The 20280-nt window shown below is 51.1% G+C and overlaps 1 protein-coding gene across 2 annotated transcripts in view; it reads right to left on the minus strand.

The window, feature by feature from the left end:
* Positions 1-20280, minus strand: part of PAPPA2 (pappalysin 2) — a 208972-nt gene that overhangs the window by 14328 nt on the left and 174364 nt on the right. For both annotated transcript variants that reach the window (XM_036273419.1, XM_036273420.1), the window contains one exon: positions 19822-19893. In XM_036273419.1, the coding sequence (XP_036129312.1) occupies positions 19822-19893 (72 nt within the window). The remainder of the gene's footprint in view (positions 1-19821; positions 19894-20280) is intronic.

The following is a 20280-nucleotide window of genomic DNA, read 5'->3' on the forward strand; positions in this document are numbered from 1 at the left end:
GTGCCCACCCCACAGTGTCTGCTGCTCCCCCGCACAGCACCCTAACCAGAGTGCCCATCCCCACAGTGTCTCTGCTCCCCCGCACAGCACCCTAACCAGAGTGCGCATCCCCACAGTGTCTGCTGCTCCCCCACACAGCACCCTAACCAGAGTGCCCATCCCCACAGTGTCTCATGCTCCCCTGCACAGCACCCTAACCAGAGTGCCCATCCCCACACAGTGTCTGCTGCCCTGCACAGCACCCTAACCAGAGTGCCCACCCCCACACAGTGTCTGCTGCCCTGCACAGCACCCTAACCAGAGTGCCCATCCCCACACAGTGTCCGCAGATTCTCCTGCTCTCTGGAAAGTGGCTGACATACTGAGGGGTCAGTGACAAATACCAATCTGCAACTGAATGGAAGATAAACATTAAGGCAAAAAAAAATTACTTTAATTGTGGAGAGTTAGGGACTTTGCAAGCCATGTGAGACAGACAAGTGTTTGGGGGAGAAACAGGAACATACACAGCACCTCCAGAACTACATAGTGGGGGCAGCCACTCACCAGTCAACACCGAGAAACCCCCGCTCATCAGACCACACCGAGAAACCCAGTTCTGTATCGGGACACTTCTGCCCAGGTGAAGTGAGCATATGGAAAAACATATCCTTATGGACTAAATGGTTTCACCCCAAAATACGTATGTTGGAGCCCCAACTCCCAGTGTGCTGGTGTTTGGAGGTGGGGCCCTTGGGAGGCAGTCAGATGATACCCCGAGGGGTAGAGAACCCATATCTCCTCCCTCTGTTACGTGAAGACACAGCAAGAAGGTGGCCTCCTGCACACCAGGAGGGGAGCCCTCACCAGGAAACGGGACCTACCCGCACCTTGATCTGGGGCTCCCCAGCCTCCAGAACTGGAGAAATAAATGTCAGCCGTGTAAGCCACTCCGTCTGCAGTATTTTGTTATAGAAACCCAAGCAGACGAGCACACATGCCTTATGCAGTGAATTTATTAATTTAGTTATTTTCCTGATTTTTCCACCCAAAGAATTCCCAGAGATCCTGCCTGAAAAGAGGGCATGGGCACGGAAGGGACGGGCCAGGCAGGACGCAGGGAGCCCAAAGACGTATCAGACCACTAGCTTCTGCTACTCGGTGACAGGCAACTCTGGATGGTCTGACCCGTGGGCTGGGCACACGGGCATGAAGGCAGGACAGGTGAGGACGGTCACAAGCAGGTCAGGCTGCAGGCACCCTGGACACAGCTACCGCGTCAGAGGGTCATCAGGGTTCCGAGGCTAGACCGTTCCGGAAACCCCACGACACGGCAGGTGGGCACCACCACGGTCAGTGTTTCTCCCATTAGAAAGACTTCAGCCGAATCTAATCTCATCTTTAATTAGCCCTTCCATCGTCTGACGAGGCAGGGTAATGACCGCCCATATCCCACTGATGGGGAACCCAAGACCAAGGGCCGTGCTCCAGGACCCTTGAGGGAGGAGCACTACCGGCGACAAGTAAACGTCAGCATCTTAACTTCCCAAACAGCACACGAGGAAGACGACACTGGGGAGTGGACTTCTCTCTCTGTTCGGGGTCGTTCGCATCTGCGTAAAGCGTATTCAATTTAAGACTTGGTAACTATTTCTGAACCCCAATATTTCATATTCAATGCAGAAGACACTTGCCCAATAATATGCCAGGAGCAGCCAACGAAGGGAATGAAATGAGCATCACTTAGCCAAATGGGAATATTCATTTGTTATGTATAAAGTGTTTCCTATTAAACTAGATCATGGTGGGGTGGGTATGAACACGGAATTAAACACGCCTCCTGACCTCTAGAAGCTGGTCTAACTGGATACTCAAAACAGGCGCACCCACACAATCACGGAGAGCGCCCACTTCCAACTGCACGGAGAGGAGCAAGTTCTCCTCGCTGCTCCCCACGGCGGAGGGTCAAGCGGCTGTGTTGACACATTGTTGGCGGAGCCAATCTCGCAGCAAACTGAGACCCTCCTGTCCGGGGGGGCCCACAGCATCATCTGTCCACCCCGTTCCGCTCGCGTGAACTCCGTCTCCATCTCCTCTGGGCCTTCACACCCAACATCCAAACAGTCACCACCCCGCCCCGTCTCTTCCACCGCCTCCTCCTGCCGCCGCAGTTCAGGGACACGAGGTTACGTTCGTTCAGGTGAGAGATGAGAAGGTGCTGACTTTCACGGTTCAGATTTGCCACCATGTGCTTCCTAAAATGTAAGTCTCACCATCTGCTCTCCGTGACCAGGTGTTTAATGCTCACCTGATACCCCCGGTCTCCCTGCCTCGCCTGTAGGGGTTTGAGGCCGTGCGACCCTGTTCTGGTAAATGGGAAGGCAAGTAGGAAGGATGTGATTTTTCTGGTCCAAGGGACTCAGGAGTGACTGGCCTTTCTCTGTGTTTTGTCTCTGCCTCTTTGGAGGCGACCCTGGAGACCACATTTTGAGAGCGTGGAGGAGTAAGATGGACCAGATGGATGGGCAGTCTAGAGAGCTACACCAGGCTTTTGTGTGAGGGAGAACTCCATCCTCCGGCATGTTAAATCTGAGATCTGGGGGTTAATTGGTGACCACTGCCTATCCCGATTAATTCGGTCTATTTGTAAGCCTCCTTTGGATCAGCAGTGGCCACGGAATCAAGCCCGAACTCGCCAGCTTTGGCACCCAGGGCCTGAGTGACCTGCCCCCAGCTTAGCCCTTTAACCTCAGAATCATCCCGCACTTGTTCATGTTCCCCAAGGTCAGTTTCGCTGAGCCGACTGGTCACATTTTCTGTCATGTGCCCCTGGAGGCACTGGGTTGTCCGCTATGGTTCAGTATCGTGTCAACACTCGAGAAATACAGAATCGGTATCAGAAGTGGGCGCTGCCGTAACAGACACCTCAAACCTCGGTCCTGGAACGGTGTACCAGGAAGCAAAGGGACTGTCTTAGGAAGCCGTAAAATCAGGAGCTCTTTAGGTAATGCCAAACCATTCGATGACATGTTTCCTGTCGCTGTGAGGGAAGTCACAATGTGAACTGTTACAACTGTAGGTCAGAACGTTCCCCTAACAGCCTAGTGGCTTTGGGTAAGAGATGTAAAGGAGAAAGACCAGGGTTAGCTGGTGGCCGCCACCTTCACGTGATCAGGGGCTGCGGTGAGAGGTGGGCTGGGGCGAGGTGCTGCCCTGCCGGGGGATGTAAGCTCTGGGCACTCCGGGACCCGCAGGGCCGAGACACAAAGCTGTCCCGCATCTCCAGCCAGCGAAGGCGAATGCTGAGCGATGTCCTCTGGGAGAAAGGGTTTCTAAGGCGGAAGTTAAGACCTAACCTCAGGCAAAGAGCAGATCACGGGGTGGACCATTACCTTATTTGTTAAGACTTTTCACTAAACTAAATTGGCCCCCACAGAACCTTGCAGCTGAACAAAAGGATTCGTAGAGACGAGACGAAAACTCTGTCCGGAGCAGCCTCGTACACGCAGAGTGCCTACGATTACATCTAGGCAGCGAGGCACCTCTTGAAAGGACTTGAGACTGAAGTTAAATAAATATAAACCCAACAAAGCGTGTGACAGCTGAAGTGCCAAAAGTTATCATCAGCTTGGATGAAGACAGACTTCCTGCTAGAGAACATAGGAGTTTTGTCCCCTACATTCTACTAGGAGAAAGACTGAGAAAGTTACTTTGTTTCCAAGAGGAGGACAGTCCCCAGGGCCCTATCTGTGACCCAAGAGGATAATGGGAAGAAAGAACCAAGAGCCATGAGGAACAATGGATTTAGGAGCTACGCCCCGGGATTAATCAAAAGCTATTCAGTGAAAAGCACTCCCTACTCTTGGAGTAGGGTTTGTGTAAACTTCCTCAGCAGGATTTCAGAATTGTTGTGGGCCAGTGACTGTTAGTGCCTCTCATTATTCTCCCTGAAAGGGGATGTTAACTGTAGTTGGGTATAAGGAAGGCAGAGAACAGGGAATTTTAATACACCAGACTCCAGATTAAGAGAACTTCATTGCAACCTGATGTAAGTCACAGTACTCTAGATTTCAAGCCTACTGGTGCAACTGGATAAGACTTTCGGAGTGACGTGGGGTAAGGTAGAGTGGATCTGAATATAGGAAATGTGTCTGCCACGAAGGCTAACTGGCAGATGTCCCTCATCCACAGTTCCTTTTACTCTCTCGTCCTGTGCCAGGATGTCACTATTAGCAGGCCATGTTCCCCCTTCCTACCAGTGCTGGGTTTAGCCATGTGGTCTGCCATGACCAGGGGACTGTGAGTGTGTGGCACAAGCCACATCGGACCCGAGGTTTGGAATGCACTGGCCTGCTTTTGCAGACACATGGAGCCTACCTGAGCCCACCCCCAGCCTAAAGCACAACGACTTCAGTCCACCTGCAGATGCATAGGTGAGGAGCAAATCTTGTTATTGAAGGGTATCGATATTTAGGGGTTACCTGTTTGTCGGCGTTACTACAGAAAAACGTGATGACTGCATCGTGCCACTTCCGTCCACATCTCTGCCTTTCCATACACCCCTCTCTATCTTCAAACTCCCCTTCAAATGGTTAGTCCTGCGCATGCTGTTCCCCACATGATTAAGGCAAGTGATCTGCTGAGTGCTCTGTGCTCCCAGGCCACTCAGTGCGCATCTTTGTATCATTACACGTGGGGTAGCAATTTAATCTTTTACCTCTACTGCATACCCTGTGCTGGGAACTTCTGACTCGTTTATGTAATCTCGACGCATAGTAGGCGCTCAGAAAATATTAGGCGAAGAAATGAAGGAGTGGACCTGAAGAAGTCACCTAGTTCAGTGACCATGTGTAAGCTGGGACGAAGGTACGAGGCTTCTCTGAACCTTAGCCTTTGGGGGGAGCAGCAAGCCTTTAGCTGGAGAAATGGTACAAGGCTCAGACCCAAAAAGAAAAAAGATGCATGAATTTGTTTTTTCATGTGTTGGAATTTGGAGCCCTAGATTCTGTAGCTGAGCTTGGAGAACTGGGGAGATGCTTCCCATGCATGAAGTATTGTACATTCCTGGGTTAGAACATGTTTTCTTTGGGGGTTGCTGTGGTTTCTTTTTCTTTTTTCTTTTCTTTTTCCCCCGGCTTTGGAAGCAGCTAATGTTTGCAATAACAATAACAACAACAAAAATCTGAGGCTGGTCCAGCATGAATCAGGCGGGCATGTGTACATGCGGTGGGTGTAGGGGGGTCGGGAAAGGGGGTGAGAGGTGGAGGGAGGGGAGAAGAAGAGAAAAACACGGCTGCCAGGAGCTCAGCAAAAGAAAACGCCGAGCATGACACGTGGCTGGCACAGGGCGGCGGCATCTGCTCCCGATGAGGATCCCTGGTGCGCGCTGCTGTGTGTGCACGTGTGTGTGCCTCTGTGTGTGCATATGCGTGGGAGGAAACACCCAGGCACCGGGCTTCAGGACGCCTGCTCGGGCCTCCGGCCTCCCTGGTCTGAAATGCTGCCCTGAGCGGCGGCGTCTCTCCGTGGGTTAGATCTGCCGCCAGCTTGTCTTGAGAGGTATGTTGCAGGCTCGAAGGGGCTACAGAAAACAAGCCCGAGAGAAGCCACAAGCGCCTCCTGACCCGTTTGACTCTGCCGCCTGCCAAGTTCTCATTACTGGTCTGACATAGGAGGGGAAACCATGTATAAGACCGAGGAGGCCCTGGAGGACCCACTGGGGACACAGGAAGCTGCTTAGGGCTCCTGGGCGGGGCTCTGAGCTCAGGGAAAGGCAAGGAGTCTGTTTACAAAAGAGGTGCCTGGCTTTGAGGGTTCTTTTGTCCATCTCTTTGGCTTTATTTATATTTATTTATTTCTTTGTTTGGCTCAGCATTCACAGGCCCACTTTCTCTCTTATTCTTCTGACTCTGTTCAGTGAAATAGAGGACAAATAGGTGGAGGGTTTGCATTCTCGGTGGACAGTGAGCACCCTCTCTTACGGGGGAGCTTGTGAAGCAAGGTCACCCCAAGTGTAGGGCTGGAGCTGGGGTGCTGCTAGCAGACCTCAGATCTGAGCTGTTGTTTGCCCCTTAAACAAGGATCTGATGCCCAGTTGAGTGCCTACCCTTGGGAGGGTGGGTCCAAAGAGACCCAGGAGCCAGCTGGAAGGGGGAGCCTGGGTCAGCCGGGGTGCAGTGGAGCTAGCGGAGGCTCTGCTCCTCCCTGGCGCCTGGCGCGCTGTGTGCACGCGTCCTGTCACCCCTGGCGGGTCGCCCCTGGGAGCACACAGGCCGCGGGGCTGGCCTCAGGCTGGCCTGGCTTCAGAAGGCTTCGCACGCAGGGACGATGACAAGGACGACCAGCCCCTCTGTGTGCAGCATTCCGGTGTCTGCAGATGCCTTCTCAGGCAGTGCCGCATTTGAGAGCACAAGAACGTTGTCAGCCAAGGGAGGTCTCCTTCCCCCATGGGAGTTATGACCTCACCTATCCAAGGAGAAGAAAGAAAAGCTTTGTGTCCTCAGTGCACGAAGATCTGAAGGCACCCAGGGGGTCCACACTGCCCGACCGAGTCCCGAACCGGGCTATGCTGAGAACTTAACTCCACAGCAAGGATGGCGAAAAAGCCTTCAGTAGTCACGAAACTCAGGGTCTCTTGGTCATCTTTGTACTCTTCTCTATTTAGCAAAATTTTTCTTTCCCCCACAGTAACCCTCTCCGAAGACTCTGGCTGCCCTGACCGTCCTACCTCATCCATTTACTGAAAAAATACTAACTGAGCACTTACCACGGGCCAGTCCCTGCACCACTGTCCCAGGGACTTGAGAGACAACAGTGGATAAAATTAGGTTCCAGCCAGTGGGGGAATAGACATGCACTATAAGGTGCTTACTCAGCGAGTACTACATTGAAAGCAGGCTCGTGTAAGGCAGCTCTGTGTGCTGGGGACAGGCAGGGAAGGAGGATCATGGTAACTCTCGGTCAAAGGTTCAGACAGGAGACATTGGGAGGGTGGTGGGTGTAAGCCATTGGAAAAAGTGTGGTTTTGCTCTAAGTGAGATGAGAAATCACTGAAGGGCTTTTGCGGAGGGCTGCTTGGATGCAAGCCACATTTTAACAGGCCCTGGGGCTGTTGTGTAGGGACCAGACTGTGGGGAGGCCGGGTATCAGTGACACGCGCCAGGACGCTGTCTCAGTAATCCAGGGAGCAGGCGATCGGGGCTCCAACAGGGTGACTGTCGTGGCGATGGTGGATGCGGCTGGGTGTGCATATCTTCGAAAGTAGGCTGGTGGGATTACCTGATGAATTGGAGGTGGAGGGCACGAGAAAGAGGGAAGGGAGGTAACTGGGAAGATTTGTCCTGAGCAGCTGAGACGGGAGAGTCTGTGCAGGGAAGTGAGGAACACCGCGACCGGCCCTGGGGTTCTTCTCACCCCCTCTGCTACTCTGCACTTTCCTCCCGCCATCGTGACTGCCTCCCCTCCTTGGAGCCACAGCCCCTGAGATCTCCGCCAGCCCTCTTTACCGGGGTCCCCAGGCTCTCAACCAGGTGACCACCCACAGCCAATCAGCATGTCCCAGGCTTGCCTCCAGCAAAAGTCTCTCCCTGGGCAGTTCCCACTTTGGTTGCTCAGAGCCATTTCCCTCCCTGGAGCTCCGAGGGCAGGAGCAGGCACGGCTAGTCTTGCACAGAGACCTACGGGTGCTGCCTGGCTTTTTACCCCGGGCATGCTTGTTACTTTTGTACAGTTAAAATCAAGTTTTAAAAAGTATTGTGCAAAAATGTAGCTCATAACAGTGGAGCTGAGATTTAAGCTTGGCGGTCAGGGGTTGAAATGCGCGCCCTTTCTTACCCGTGCCGTTGGCCGCGATGTGTGAACAGCTGCGACCAATTTGGGAGCGTCACCCTGTCCTCTGTTACCGTTTCACTGCCGGGTAAGGCAGAGACGAGACACACAAACACACGTATACACGGGAGTGGGTAAAAGCAGGTTTGCATTGTTCGAATGGAAAATAATGCAACAGTTAACAAATAAGAATACAAAAATGAACTGTTTCATGTACTCACAACTGTAAGCCTACTTTTGCCAACCTTGGTGTATAGATACTTTACATACTTTGAAAAATAAACTGGAAGAGATGTGCTAGCGTTCAGTCCTTACAATACACAAGTATTTAATAACATAATCTCACTTAAAGGAATATCTACATTAGGAGGATGCATTAGAAACAATTCAAATTATATGAACTTTCTGAAAGGCTTATCTATGCGATTATTTCATAAAGGAGCTAAACAAATGGCCATGAGGGGAAATGGTAGACTGACCCGTGTTCTATGGAACCAAAGAACAATCTCAGGGAAGGTGTTGAGTCATGCATGCTTAGACTGCATTTAAAGCACATTCTAGAGGCGCAGTTAGAAACATTAGTGGAGCAAAGTCCCTCTGAAGAGAGGAAAGGAATGGAATTATTTATAGACGTCACCCGATTTTATCTGCTCGCTGCCAACTCTCACAACCTCAGGATAATGATTGGGAAGCATCTGGAAGGTCAGGCAGGTTGAAGACAAGAAAGCTGCCTTTCTGGGATGTCAATTTCACAGGCCAGTAATGAATTGTCTGCACGCCGGGGCTAGACGTGAAGACTTCGAGCAACAGGCAAAGAGGGGAAAACATGGAGTAACGCAGAAAGAGGGTGCGGCGGGAGGGGAACAGGGACGAGCCACGTCACGTCGCACGGAGCACTGACAGAGCGAGCCACGGCCCACCCAGGAGCGGGAAGACAAAGGCAGCCCGTCGGAAGGCAGCCCACCGGGATGTCCCAGTGCGGGTCCGTGGGGCCTTCAGCCGGGCATACATTCTCCTGGACGCTGTTCATCCAGATGAGGTTTTCCAATTTGCACGGTTGTGCTTTTAATGTTTCATTAAAAGGAGAAAAATAGCGGGGAAAGAAAACAATGGTTTTTGCTTTCAAAATGAAAACCTAGTCCTAATTAACATTTGGAGCCGGTTCTCAGAGATTCCCGCTGGCGGATCTAAAGTCGAGCCCTGCACAGCGTGGGCCCCTGCACCGCGTGGGACATGCCCAGATTTTCAACCTGGTGCTCCCTGCACAGAACTGGCAGCGACCGGCAGGGACAAACCCCCGGGGGGTTGGGATCTGGGGCCCGGCGGGGCTGGAAGACAGCGCCAACTTAAGCTAACTTTCAGTTTTTCTCTGGATTTTAACATGCCCAACACATACTTAGATTTAGATTTGTAAGGACCCGCACGACCCCGACCAGGAGTGGAGTAGCTGCCCCCATTATTGGCTGCTAGGCCGTTCTTCCCACTGCAATGAACCCCTTTTCACCCCAGATACTGAAGATGGTAAAAGGCAAGTGAGCCCATATGACCCATCCTCTGAGAAGCAGGGGAGGCGGGACTGTGCTGTCTGATTCGTAAACAGCTGAATGATGGTAAAGAGAAGTTTGATTGTTGGCTCTGATTGAAATGACAAGATACAAATAAAACAGACACAAGAGAAGCTGGACAATTTCACGATCACACAGCGCCCGAGCTATGGAGTTGGGACAGTGCCTGGCCTTCCTGTCTGGATGTCCTTACAAAGACTCCCTTCTCTTTTTAATAAAAGCTTATAAAGCCATACTCAGGTGAGTGGTTTCTGAAAGATGAGTAGCAATTTCATCTGGTCACACTTCCAAGTTCAAGGCCCGGGCATTTATTAGAAGTAGTTTGTACAGTGATACCTCGGTTCTCGAACATAATTCGTTCCAGGAGGATGGTCGAGAACCAAATTGTTCGAGAACCAAAGCAATGAAACCCAATAGGAAATAATGGAAACTGGTCGTTCCAAGCCCCAGAAAATGCCTATTTACTGGCCTAATTTGTATATAATATGTAGAAAAACATAAGTCTCAACAAGAAATAAAAGTGTACAGTATGTCTAAGGGTTAAATTCAGTGTAAAGCGTGACTCTCTCCACAAAGCGTGACTCTCTCTCTGCACTCACACTGATGACGCGAGCAAGGCGCGCTGGGCCGAATGAACGCCATTCGGCTCAACTCGGCTCATCTCGGAAGTTCGAGTTCCAAATATTTGTTCGGATTCCGAGACAAAAGTTTCTCGAATCTCCTGGTCGAATACCGATTTGGTCGAAAACCGAGGCGTTCGAGAACCGAGGTATCACTGTATACCTAAAGTATGGTAACAAACATAAATCTTACAGACAAACATGAGAAAAGATGAGAAAGAACAGGTTTCCCTCTGCAGCTGAGGGGAAGAGAGAGATCTGGAGTCTGAGAGGGCACCTTCGTCTGGCGGGTTCTCTACGCCCCTCACACGGTCACTGTCACAATGGTCACTGTGGGCCTGTCCTCCTCAAACTCTAGGCCAGCAGGTCTCAAACCTGAGGGGCATTGGAGCCACCCGGAGGGCTTTGTACCCTGGTGGCCGGACCCCACCCCCAGAGATCCTGACCCCAAAGTCCAGGGTGGGGCCTGACATCTGGACTCCTAGCTCGTTCCCAGGTGATGCTGCTCATCAGGGGCCACAGTTGCCCTGGCCCGCCTGGCTCTCCGCTGGCCTGGGTGTCATGGTTCTCCCGTGGGGTCCCGAGTCTCAGGGAGCTCCGTGGGCCAGACCCACTGAGGTCTCGAGGCATTTCACCCCGGAGAAGGCGCCCCTTCCTGCCTTCCCACAGGAGGGCCTGCGCCTGGTTTAGCTGTCACGGGGAAGGTGGAATGTCTACACTGGGGTCTCCCGGACACTCATGTTGTCACTCCCCCTTTTAGAATAAAGGCCCCTCAAATTTATGGTTGTGCTGACAGGTTTGCCATCTACAGAGGAGCTACACACGGTCAGATATGATGAGCTATAATGCTTTTATCTGTCTGTCTGTCTATCATCTATATATCCACCCATCTACCTATCCATCCATCTACCTATCTAGCTCACATCTCGTCATAAAAAACAAGAGGACAAAATCCTAATAGGAGATGAACCCTCCTCCAAAAGGGCCACATCATGCACAGGCCCGTCGCTGTCCCTGTTGCTCAGGTCCCCCTCCTCCAGCCCCTCCCTTCCGATCTCTCATGCACACCTGCACGCAGGTATTCTGCACCCCGGAATGAAACACATCGCCTAGAATCTCCGGACGTTGTAGTCTGACTCCAGCTCCTCTCTATCCTTTCTGGGTTCAAATTCTGGGCAAGAAAAAGAGGTACAATAACAACTCGATGTTGATGCCATCATCTCCACTTTGTCAATCACAGCTTGGCCCCCACATCCATGGAATCCCAGCAGTGGACCCGGAATGCCCGTGAGTGATCAAGAAGCACATGTCCCTGACACAGCCGGCGGGGCTACCATCTGGAATACAGATAATGCAAGGGAGAGGTCCAAGACAACACAGAAGGAATCCAGAGAATGGGGGGAGCAGATGGAACGCATTAGTGATGGAAGCACTGTTCTTATCAGGTGCTAAATGCATAAAGACACTGTAACTGCCCACCTACATTTAACCACCTGCGTTTAAGTACATGCAGCCACTCTGCCTAAGTTAAATGTGTCTCCAAGTCTTCCTCACCTGGTCTTTCCACTCCTAATTCCTCCTATACAAAGCGTATCAAGGCAGTAACTCTTATGGTAATGATGCCTAAAAATATCTCTGCTGGTTGCTTTAAGCAAACACAAATATATTTGCATTTAGATCCATGCATGGTAGATTTATAGGGAAAGAGAAAACAAACCATGTCCTGTGTTTGAGACAGCAGAAAATGTTTAGCTGTGTCAGAGAGATCACAATACATATTTCTTTAAAATGCCCCAAAGACAGCCCTGGCCGGTTTGGCTCAGCGGTTGGAGTGTTGGCCCACGGACCAGAGAGTCCCAGGTTCAGTTCCCGCTAAGGGCACGCACCTCAGTTGCGGTTCATCCCCGGCCCCGGTTGGGGTCATGTGGGTGGCAGCCACTCAATGTGTCTCTCTCACATCAATGTTTCTCTCTCTTCCTCCCTCCGCTCTATCTCAGAATAAATGCAAAAATGTCCTCGGGTGAGGATAAAAAAGAAAAAAAATGCTCCAAATACGAATATGCCTTGTAAACACGTCCCTTTATAACCCTGCAAAAGTTAACACTTTCAGGATAACCTCACACAGATTTACTTTAAATGGTTCATTCAGCTTTTTAAGCCCATTATTTTCTATTCTGTTCTTAAGGGGGAGGGGAGGTGACTGTTCCCTCTTCTCCGTGCAAAAGATTTACTACATGAAAATGTTCAACTGAAGATTAATATTACATTAATCTGTAGCCTTCTCGTCTTAGGCTTAAAAATTCTAGTTCTAGCCCTGGCCGGTTTGGCTCAGCGGTTAGAGCATCGGCCTGCGGTCCGGAGAGACCCGGGTTCGGTTCCCGCTAAGGGCATGTACCTTGGTTGCAGTTTGTCCCCGGAATTCTAGTTCTTTTGATTTTTCCCGTTCGATGTTATTTCTGTTACCTTCAAATGCTGTGTGTTTCCTAAGGGCTGCGGGAGCCAGACCCAAGGAGAAGAGAGGAGAGTTCGAGGGTGAGCATGCGGAGAAGCAAGGATCTGCGTGGGTTTCTGCCGGTCCCCGTCACACTTACTGCCGCTTTTGTTAAAGGTCAGAGCCATGTCGCTGTTTACTCACGATCAGACATAACTAAAGAAAATATACTTAACTATGATTGAAAAACAATCTCATCTTTTCTGGTTTATAAGACTTTCGATTTTACCACTGGCCAGATGTCTTTATCTCTATCCTTGACCTTTCTGAACTGGATTCTATTTCAGGTGTTTTCTTCAGTTATTAAAGAACTGTTGGAAGACGAATCCTTTCTCCCCAAGATCTGAGCTGTGTTTACAATGACCGGCGAGTGTATTAATTCATCCCTGCTCAGCTGAGGACCACCTGCACTGCAGCACCTGACATATTTGTTTAAAAAGGGAATTCCCGGTGGTTACACCAGACTTGACATGTTAGACGTGAGGCGGAGGGACAGAGTCTAAGAATCTGCATTTTTTAAAATAAGCACCTCACCTAATTCTTAAGCGTACTTAAACAAACAAAAACAAACAAACAATCAAAAACCAAACCAGCAGCCGAGTCTGTTGCTGGTGTGAAATGAATAAAGGCCACGGTGTGGCCAGAGTAAGTCTCCTGCATTCCGCCGGATGGGTCTCCCCAGCTGGGCACAACCCACAACAGTGATGGTCACCACGTGGTCAACCCTGTCGTTGCCTTCTTAACTCAGGAAGATACCATTCGGACTAGATGGCACATGTGCTCGATTTAAGTGATTTCTCCTTCTTCTCGGACACGGCCTTGGTCAAGGAAAGCAAGCTGCTCCTACATACAGGACTTGGGCTTGGAACCCTTTCTAGGAGGAAACCAGACTTGCAGACAGGCAGCCTTACTGCTCGGCCCCCTCTCCGTTGGGAGCGGAACGTACTGGGTGGCTTTTCTCCCAGGCTCGCAAGCCTCTCCTTCCTTCAGGAGCACCGCAAGGCTGAAGTAGGGGTTCCAGAGTCTTCCTAAGCAAGCTTCCAGCGAATGCTCCTGCAGATCAGCTCGGCTCTCACGCCCTCAAGGTCAGGCGCACAGGGGTGCCCTGCTCGTCAGGATCTTGGGATAGTGGGGACGAGTACCACTCCCGCTTTGCCTAACGAAGTCCCTCAGAATTACCGGTCAGTGGGATTTCGTTCGCGTTGATCACACATTCAATTAGTGTTGAACGGCCATTCGGATACTTGCACAATTTTTATCAGGCTCGGACTCTATCTTCGTCGGAGTTACAACTGCCAGGACGGAAGCAGAAAGACGTAAAGCAGGCTGGTCTCGGGCTGATGCCAAGTTAGGACAGTGCCAACAGATTTCCCGAACGCAACCCATCGGGAGTGAGAAATCAGGGCCAACCAGGAAGGCCCCAGATCTGAGCAGGGGCCCTTCGGAGAAGGACACACGGGGATAATCCAGCTCAAAATCCATGAGGGAGGCCAAGTCCCCCAGAAACAACAGTGGGTTTGCTGTGACCCCTGAAAAATGGCCCACAGCTGACTGGGGTGTGACTTCTCCAAAGGTCCCAGCCTACAACCCCACGGCTGTGTCTTCACACTTTTCTGAACCTGGTATCTGACAAGTGTAAAGGATACACTTTGTCCATCAAATGTTAAATCGGAGGAAACAAATGCGGAGAAGTCAGCTGACGCCCCCGGAAGCACGTGGCGGAGCGTGGAGCTGTAGTTCCCCGACTCCGGCCCAGGCGGGCTCCTGTCTGCGGCCCTCGGCCACCCTCCCCGCGTCTGCCGAGGCCTCCAGGTCGACACGCGGCAGGTTTTCATTCTCCACTCCCGTGTCCTCCCTGCCTCTACTTCCTATTTTTACCCTCCACACTACTTCCCAGAAGACCGATCCAATCGTTTCCAATTTCAGACTCTCCAAGGCAGAGTTCTGCCTTCAGTTCTCTGTCCCTGCTTCCAGGGGACTGGAAGCAGGTGTCACTGAAGAATCGGGCCTGAATTTTTCAATTGGGTAAAAAAGTAAACAGGACACGTCCCGCCACGTCCAGGAGTCTGCAGACTGTTGGGGGGACAGGCCTATCAGATATGTTGAAATAATGTGACAAGCAAGATAACGGGAAATTAAGAGCATATGTATAAGAATTTATAGGGGAAATGTCAGTTACTGCTCAGAGAGACTTACCTGAAATCCCCCCCAAATCTTAAAATGATCTCTGAGTTTCACTGGGGACCTCAAGAGCATGAACCGATCACAGCTCCCTGCAGTAAACAAATAGTCCTAAAGACAAACTGGTTATAAGTGGACTGTTTTTTGATTCTGTACGTGTTGCTACGATAAGACCCTGTCCCCACAGAGTCATTTATATTGTTCCTTAAGCAATATCATGACTATCATGCTGTGTTATTCGGCTATTTATACAATACCTTACCATCAGTTAGTTCACTTGCTTCTACCACAGTTCTGAGAGAAAGGCCAGACAGAGCGACACGCAGCTAACAAGTTCAAGTCAGAGTCTGAACTTAACTCCCTGACATCATCCCTCCTCTGTCCTCTGCCGCAACTTGCGTTCATGGGAAGGAAAGGGCACAAGTAAGAACCGGCAAAGGGCTGACCACAGAACCAGAACCTGTGGTCCAATGGGCAGCTCCTGGGGAGAACTTGCAAGAACAACATGCTCGCAGCAGAAACAGCCAACGAGTAGGTCAAGGGCACTCAGTCTTAATCATCCCCCAGGAAGGAAATGCATCATTTCTGTCCCAAAGGCGGCTGTACATGTGGTCTTTATTTTCAGCTCTATTCCCTAGAGAACAGGATGTTCTCAGTTTAAGTGGAGCCGAGGATGGTGAATTTTGAAAAAAATAATAAATGTGACCTTATGAAAAAGAAAGGAAGAAGGAAGGAAGGAAAGCAGGGAGAGAGGGAGGAAGGGAGAGATGGAGGAAGGAAGGGAGGAAGAAAAGAAGAAAGAGGTTAACACTCACATATCTGACAGCATCATAGTGTTTGTGACGGAATGAACACTCAGTTCAGTTATTACCCCCCAAGATGAAGGCGCTTTCTCTCTCTCTCTCTCTCTCTCTCTCTATCTCTTTCCCTCTCTCTCTTTCTATCTCTATCTCTCTATCTCTTTCCCTCTTTCTCTCTCTCTCTTCCCCCTCTCTCTATCTCTATCTCTTTCCCTCTTCCTCTCTCTCTCTCTCTTTCCTTCTCTGTCTCCCTCTCTCTTTCTCTCTCCATGCTGGGAAAAGAGTACACTTTATTGGACAAGCATTTGACAGAATAAATATTTGTTTTCTGCACAGTGACACGGACTTTTGTATGCTTGTCTATACTTCTAGTGGGCACAGGTCTGGGAGTAAAAAGAACAATGAGGAAACCAGTGCAATAGTCCAAGTGAGAACCACTGAGGCCCCAACTGAGGGTGAGTGGAGCTGCCCAGCTAATAATCTGGTGGCCAGCTGACCTGGACACCGCAGCGTCTCCAAGTGACTTGGGAGTCACAGATGACAGGGGCTCCACGGCATGGCCGGTTTCCTTTCTTCTCTGGTTCTTTCTCTCTTCCTGTGTTCAGAGCTTGTGCCTAACCACGCGGAGACCCACCAGCAGCTCCGCCCGTTTGCTGCCACACTTACCCCGTTCACGATGCCAGCCCTTCGCAAGCATCCTTAAGCCCCAGATGCGGCATGGCACTCGGTGCTTCACATACACTGATCCCTCCGCCGTTCCTTACCACAGCTCTGCGGGCCCGCTTCCCACCGCCCGTGAACACACGAAGGCTCACACCACTAGGCGGACCCAGGACTTGAATCTACATTTGTTTGACTCCAAAACCTTTCCATCAACGGATTCACTATTCCTTGCCCATTTGCCACTTACAAAACACCCCAGAAAATACAAGGAGTGTTCAGGTCCAGAAGGCCAGACATGAGAAACAGAGAGAAAAATAAAATCTAAGTTATGAACATGTTTGGGTTGCAGATATGTAGTACACACATGTTCTCTCTTTTTAAAAACAATTTTTTAATTGATTTTTCAGAGAGAGAGGAAGGGAAAAGAAAGAGAAGGAAACATCGATCAGCCGCCTACTGCACATCCCCCTCCCCCAGGAGCCCCTAACCTGGGCAGGGGCCCTGACTGGAAATCGAACCGGCGACCCTTCGGTGCATAGGACGGCACCCAACCAGCTGAGCCGCACCAGCCAGGGTTGCACACCTGTTCTTGCTCAGACAACGGGAACACAAATGACAATGAGCAGACGGCACCACTTAACGATATTTTATAGAAAACCGTAGAGCTGTCCGTCATCTGGAGAACGCGGGAGGCACACGACAGTGGAGAGATGAAGGTGAAACCCGTGTGGCGAAGGGGGTTTGACGCAAACAGAGGCGCAGAGGTGACGTGAAGCGACCGCGGGCTGGGGTAGTGAGGTGGGGGCTCACCGACTCGGGCTCAGGGGGAGAAATCGAGGGGAGGGACTCCGCCCTCTTACACGTGAGTGTCTAAAGGGCACACCTCGGTGTTATCTTCAGTATTGGAAAGTAAAAAACGGGAAATGTTGTTCGATACCAGGAACAGAACTGTCTAATGTGAGCTCAGATCTGTGTGCCGCGCTTAATACGACGCCCTCTCTCCCTCCCAGCCTCAGGTTCGTCTCGCTCGGTCTGCTTTCCCTCCATCTGTCCTTGACACTGTTTCCCCTCGTATACTTAGCCGGCTTTTTCCAGTAAAGAATGAGGTGTCCGCCCAGCTGCCCCTGGAACATGCCAGTTTCTGCCCCTCGTGCTGTTTCTCAGTCTCGCCCACCTCTCTGCAGGTCGTTCTTTCGTCCTCCGACTGCTTCTTCCCTCTCCTAGGATGAGTGACTCTCTTTACTTTCCTCCTTTTCTACCCTAAGTGACTTCCTCCTCCTAGGCTCTGCTGGAAGACCAGAAGCAGGTCTTGTTCTTTCGGATCTAGTCCTATCCAGAGAGTCTCCGGAAACAATGTCGGAAAATGAGAATATAAATAATGTTGGCTGGAATTATTCCTGGACAAAGAAGGCTTCCAGTTGGGGACAGCAGAGGCTAGGGGGCGTCTCGTCTGCTCTCATGGTGACTAGAGTTGTGACTGCTACACGTGAGGGGTCTTCAGGACCCCCAGGGGCCTTGTCAAGACATCGGCTGCGGGTCCCCACCCAGAGGCTGTGATGCAGTAGGTCTGAAAGGGGAGCGTGCATTTCTTTCTTTTTTTTTTATCCTCACCCGAGGACATTTTTCTATTTTCTTGTACAGATAGAGTGGGAGGGAGAGAGAGGAAGAGAGAGAGTGAGAGAAACATCGACGTGAAGGGACACATCGAGTGGCTGCCACCCGCACGACAACCAGGGCCGGGGACAAACTGCAACCGAAGTACGTGCCCTTAGCGGGAACCGAACCCAGGTCTCTCCGGACCGCAGGCGGACGCTCTAACCGCTGAGCCAAACCGGCCAGGGCGGGGCGTGCATTTCTAAGGGGTTCCATGGTGAAGTCGACTGTGCTGGGCCAGGGGCCACCCTTTGAGAACCACTCAAGTGAGAGTACCCGCAGCAGTCAGGTGGTCAAGGCTGGGCTGTGCCTGGTAACGTTTGCAGGGGAGTCGCAAGAGGGAGGGGCGTTCCACTCCTTGTCCCATCAACAAAGGGACTGAGGGATGCCCAGGGAGCTCTGGACTAGGGATCCAGAGGATGTACAGCAAGGGGGGGAGGAGGGACGGGACAGCTCCGTGCTTAACCTTCCGGGAAACACCGGAGGCAGCTCCAAGCCCTGTCATCCACCCTCCCTCTGTGACCACACACTGAAGCAGCAGAAGGGAATTCTCAGCATCCTTTGATCCGGTCCCAGTCCCCCAGTCCTCTGTCTGTTTATCTCCCTCTTTCCCTGGCCTCCTCTTCCCACTTCGTACCCCCTGCCCAGTGCATGAGTCACCCCTCCTCCCCACCCTCTGTCATCTGTTTTTCTAATGATGGCAGAAGATGAGCTGTTTTGTTGGCCCACACCACCCCGAAGCTCACTCCGTGCGCGCCTTTTTCCTGATGCCCTCTCGGAACACGATTTTATTGGTCTCGTTTCCCTTTGTCTCGGACCCCACCCTTTCCCCTTCTTTGGCCTCATGTACATCCCAGTTTCCCAGAACTGGACCAAGAGAAACGTAGACAGAAGAATGGAGGGGCTGCCATGCACGCGGGCTGGGTGGGTGTAGGGACAGGGTGCTGGAAGCCCATGGCCGCCAAACAGCTGGCTCTAGCACAGCTGCGGCCGGAACAACCCAAGGACTGCTGCAAAGTGGCTTAGCTACTTCCAGCGAGGGATCTGGACGACACCTGTCGTGGCTGAGACCAGAGTATTTGTATTTATCACTGGCTCTTCCCAGGGTGGGAGAGCTTAAACGGTGTGTCTGCATGTGACAAACCACCCCGCCTCTCCGTGTCAGGATTCCTGGGTCATCCTCCACCTGCGAGGCTCTGTCTCATTCATGACGCTTCCTTGTAATCACTCCTGTTACTTCAGCTAAGGAATTCCCAGCACCCTAGGTGCGCCAGGGTAGGGAATGCCCCTTGGGAAGAAGCTGACAGGACTCCTTGAGGTAGCGAGGTCTAGCTGGGCACATTCAGCAGCAGGCTGCGGGTCTACCTCAGAGGTGGGGACACAGATGTCTGCATGGCCCAGGTAGCTGATGAAAACCAGGGAGGCCCAGTAGGTAAGAAGTCACAGGCAGAGGGGAGAAACATGTTGACCTGAAGAACAGCTGCCCTTCTGGGGCTGTAGCTGCTACTCAGATCCAGCTAATTGTTGCCAGATATTCTTGTTTTTCAAGAGAAAAATCTTTGCACAGAGTGTTTTATATTTATTTTTACTTGGAGTATGTGTGCATGTGTGTGTGAAATGTTTTATATACACACATGAATTTTATGTGAAAAATCCCAATTTTTAAATATTAGCAATCAAAACAAGATTGTTTTTAGACACTGTGTTGGCCAAATAAACCTGTCTGTGGGCCATCGGCCTGCAAAACGCTGATCTAATTAAGCTCTGACGAGGCCCTGTTCGAGAATCCCAAAACCATAAATAATCCTGATTTGCTTTTAACTTAATTTTTATTAAGTTACTTAAAGTGAAACCCTGGAATTTTGTTAAAGAAAAGCCAGAATCAGAAATCCTAATATCCGTCATTGTGGGATTGTGGAGCTAAACCCAAGAAATTAAACAAACCACACAGAAGTGGAGAAAGGCCGGATCTTGAATTAGAAACGCTCCCGGCCCTTAGCAGAGAAGTCAGGGCTGGGTCTGGGGACGGGGAGGCGACTCACCTCACAGGACTGGATGCAGTGGATCAGGATGGGGTCCGGGTGCCACTGCCGACGCCCAGTGCACACAATACTCTGGAGGAGACAGAAAGAAGCAACAGGTGCCTGGTCAGTGAGACAAGGGGCCCATCCTAAGCTTACCCCACCAGCCCAACCCCATTCCCCAAGGCCAGACGCCAACGGTGCCCCACAAAGAAGGTCAAGGCTGTGTGGACTTTCCTGCCGATGGTGCCACAGCCCAAACTCTCAGTGGAGGGGACTTTTCATCCTCTCCCCCTCCTTCTCCCTCCCCAAGGTATCAACATTTCCAGGGCGGCCGTGGAGGAGTGGAGGTGTGGTGAAAAAAACCATCTTCAATATTATAAAGAGTATATAACACAGTCTTGGGCATATCCTTGGTTTCATTCGTTTTGACATTTTAAATGATGTGACAACAAACAGTGAGGTGGCTGTGTTGATCAG

Source organism: Molossus molossus, unplaced genomic scaffold, assembly GCF_014108415.1.
Source record: "Molossus molossus isolate mMolMol1 unplaced genomic scaffold, mMolMol1.p scaffold_m16_p_20, whole genome shotgun sequence".
Lineage (NCBI taxonomy): Eukaryota > Metazoa > Chordata > Mammalia > Chiroptera > Molossidae > Molossus > Molossus molossus.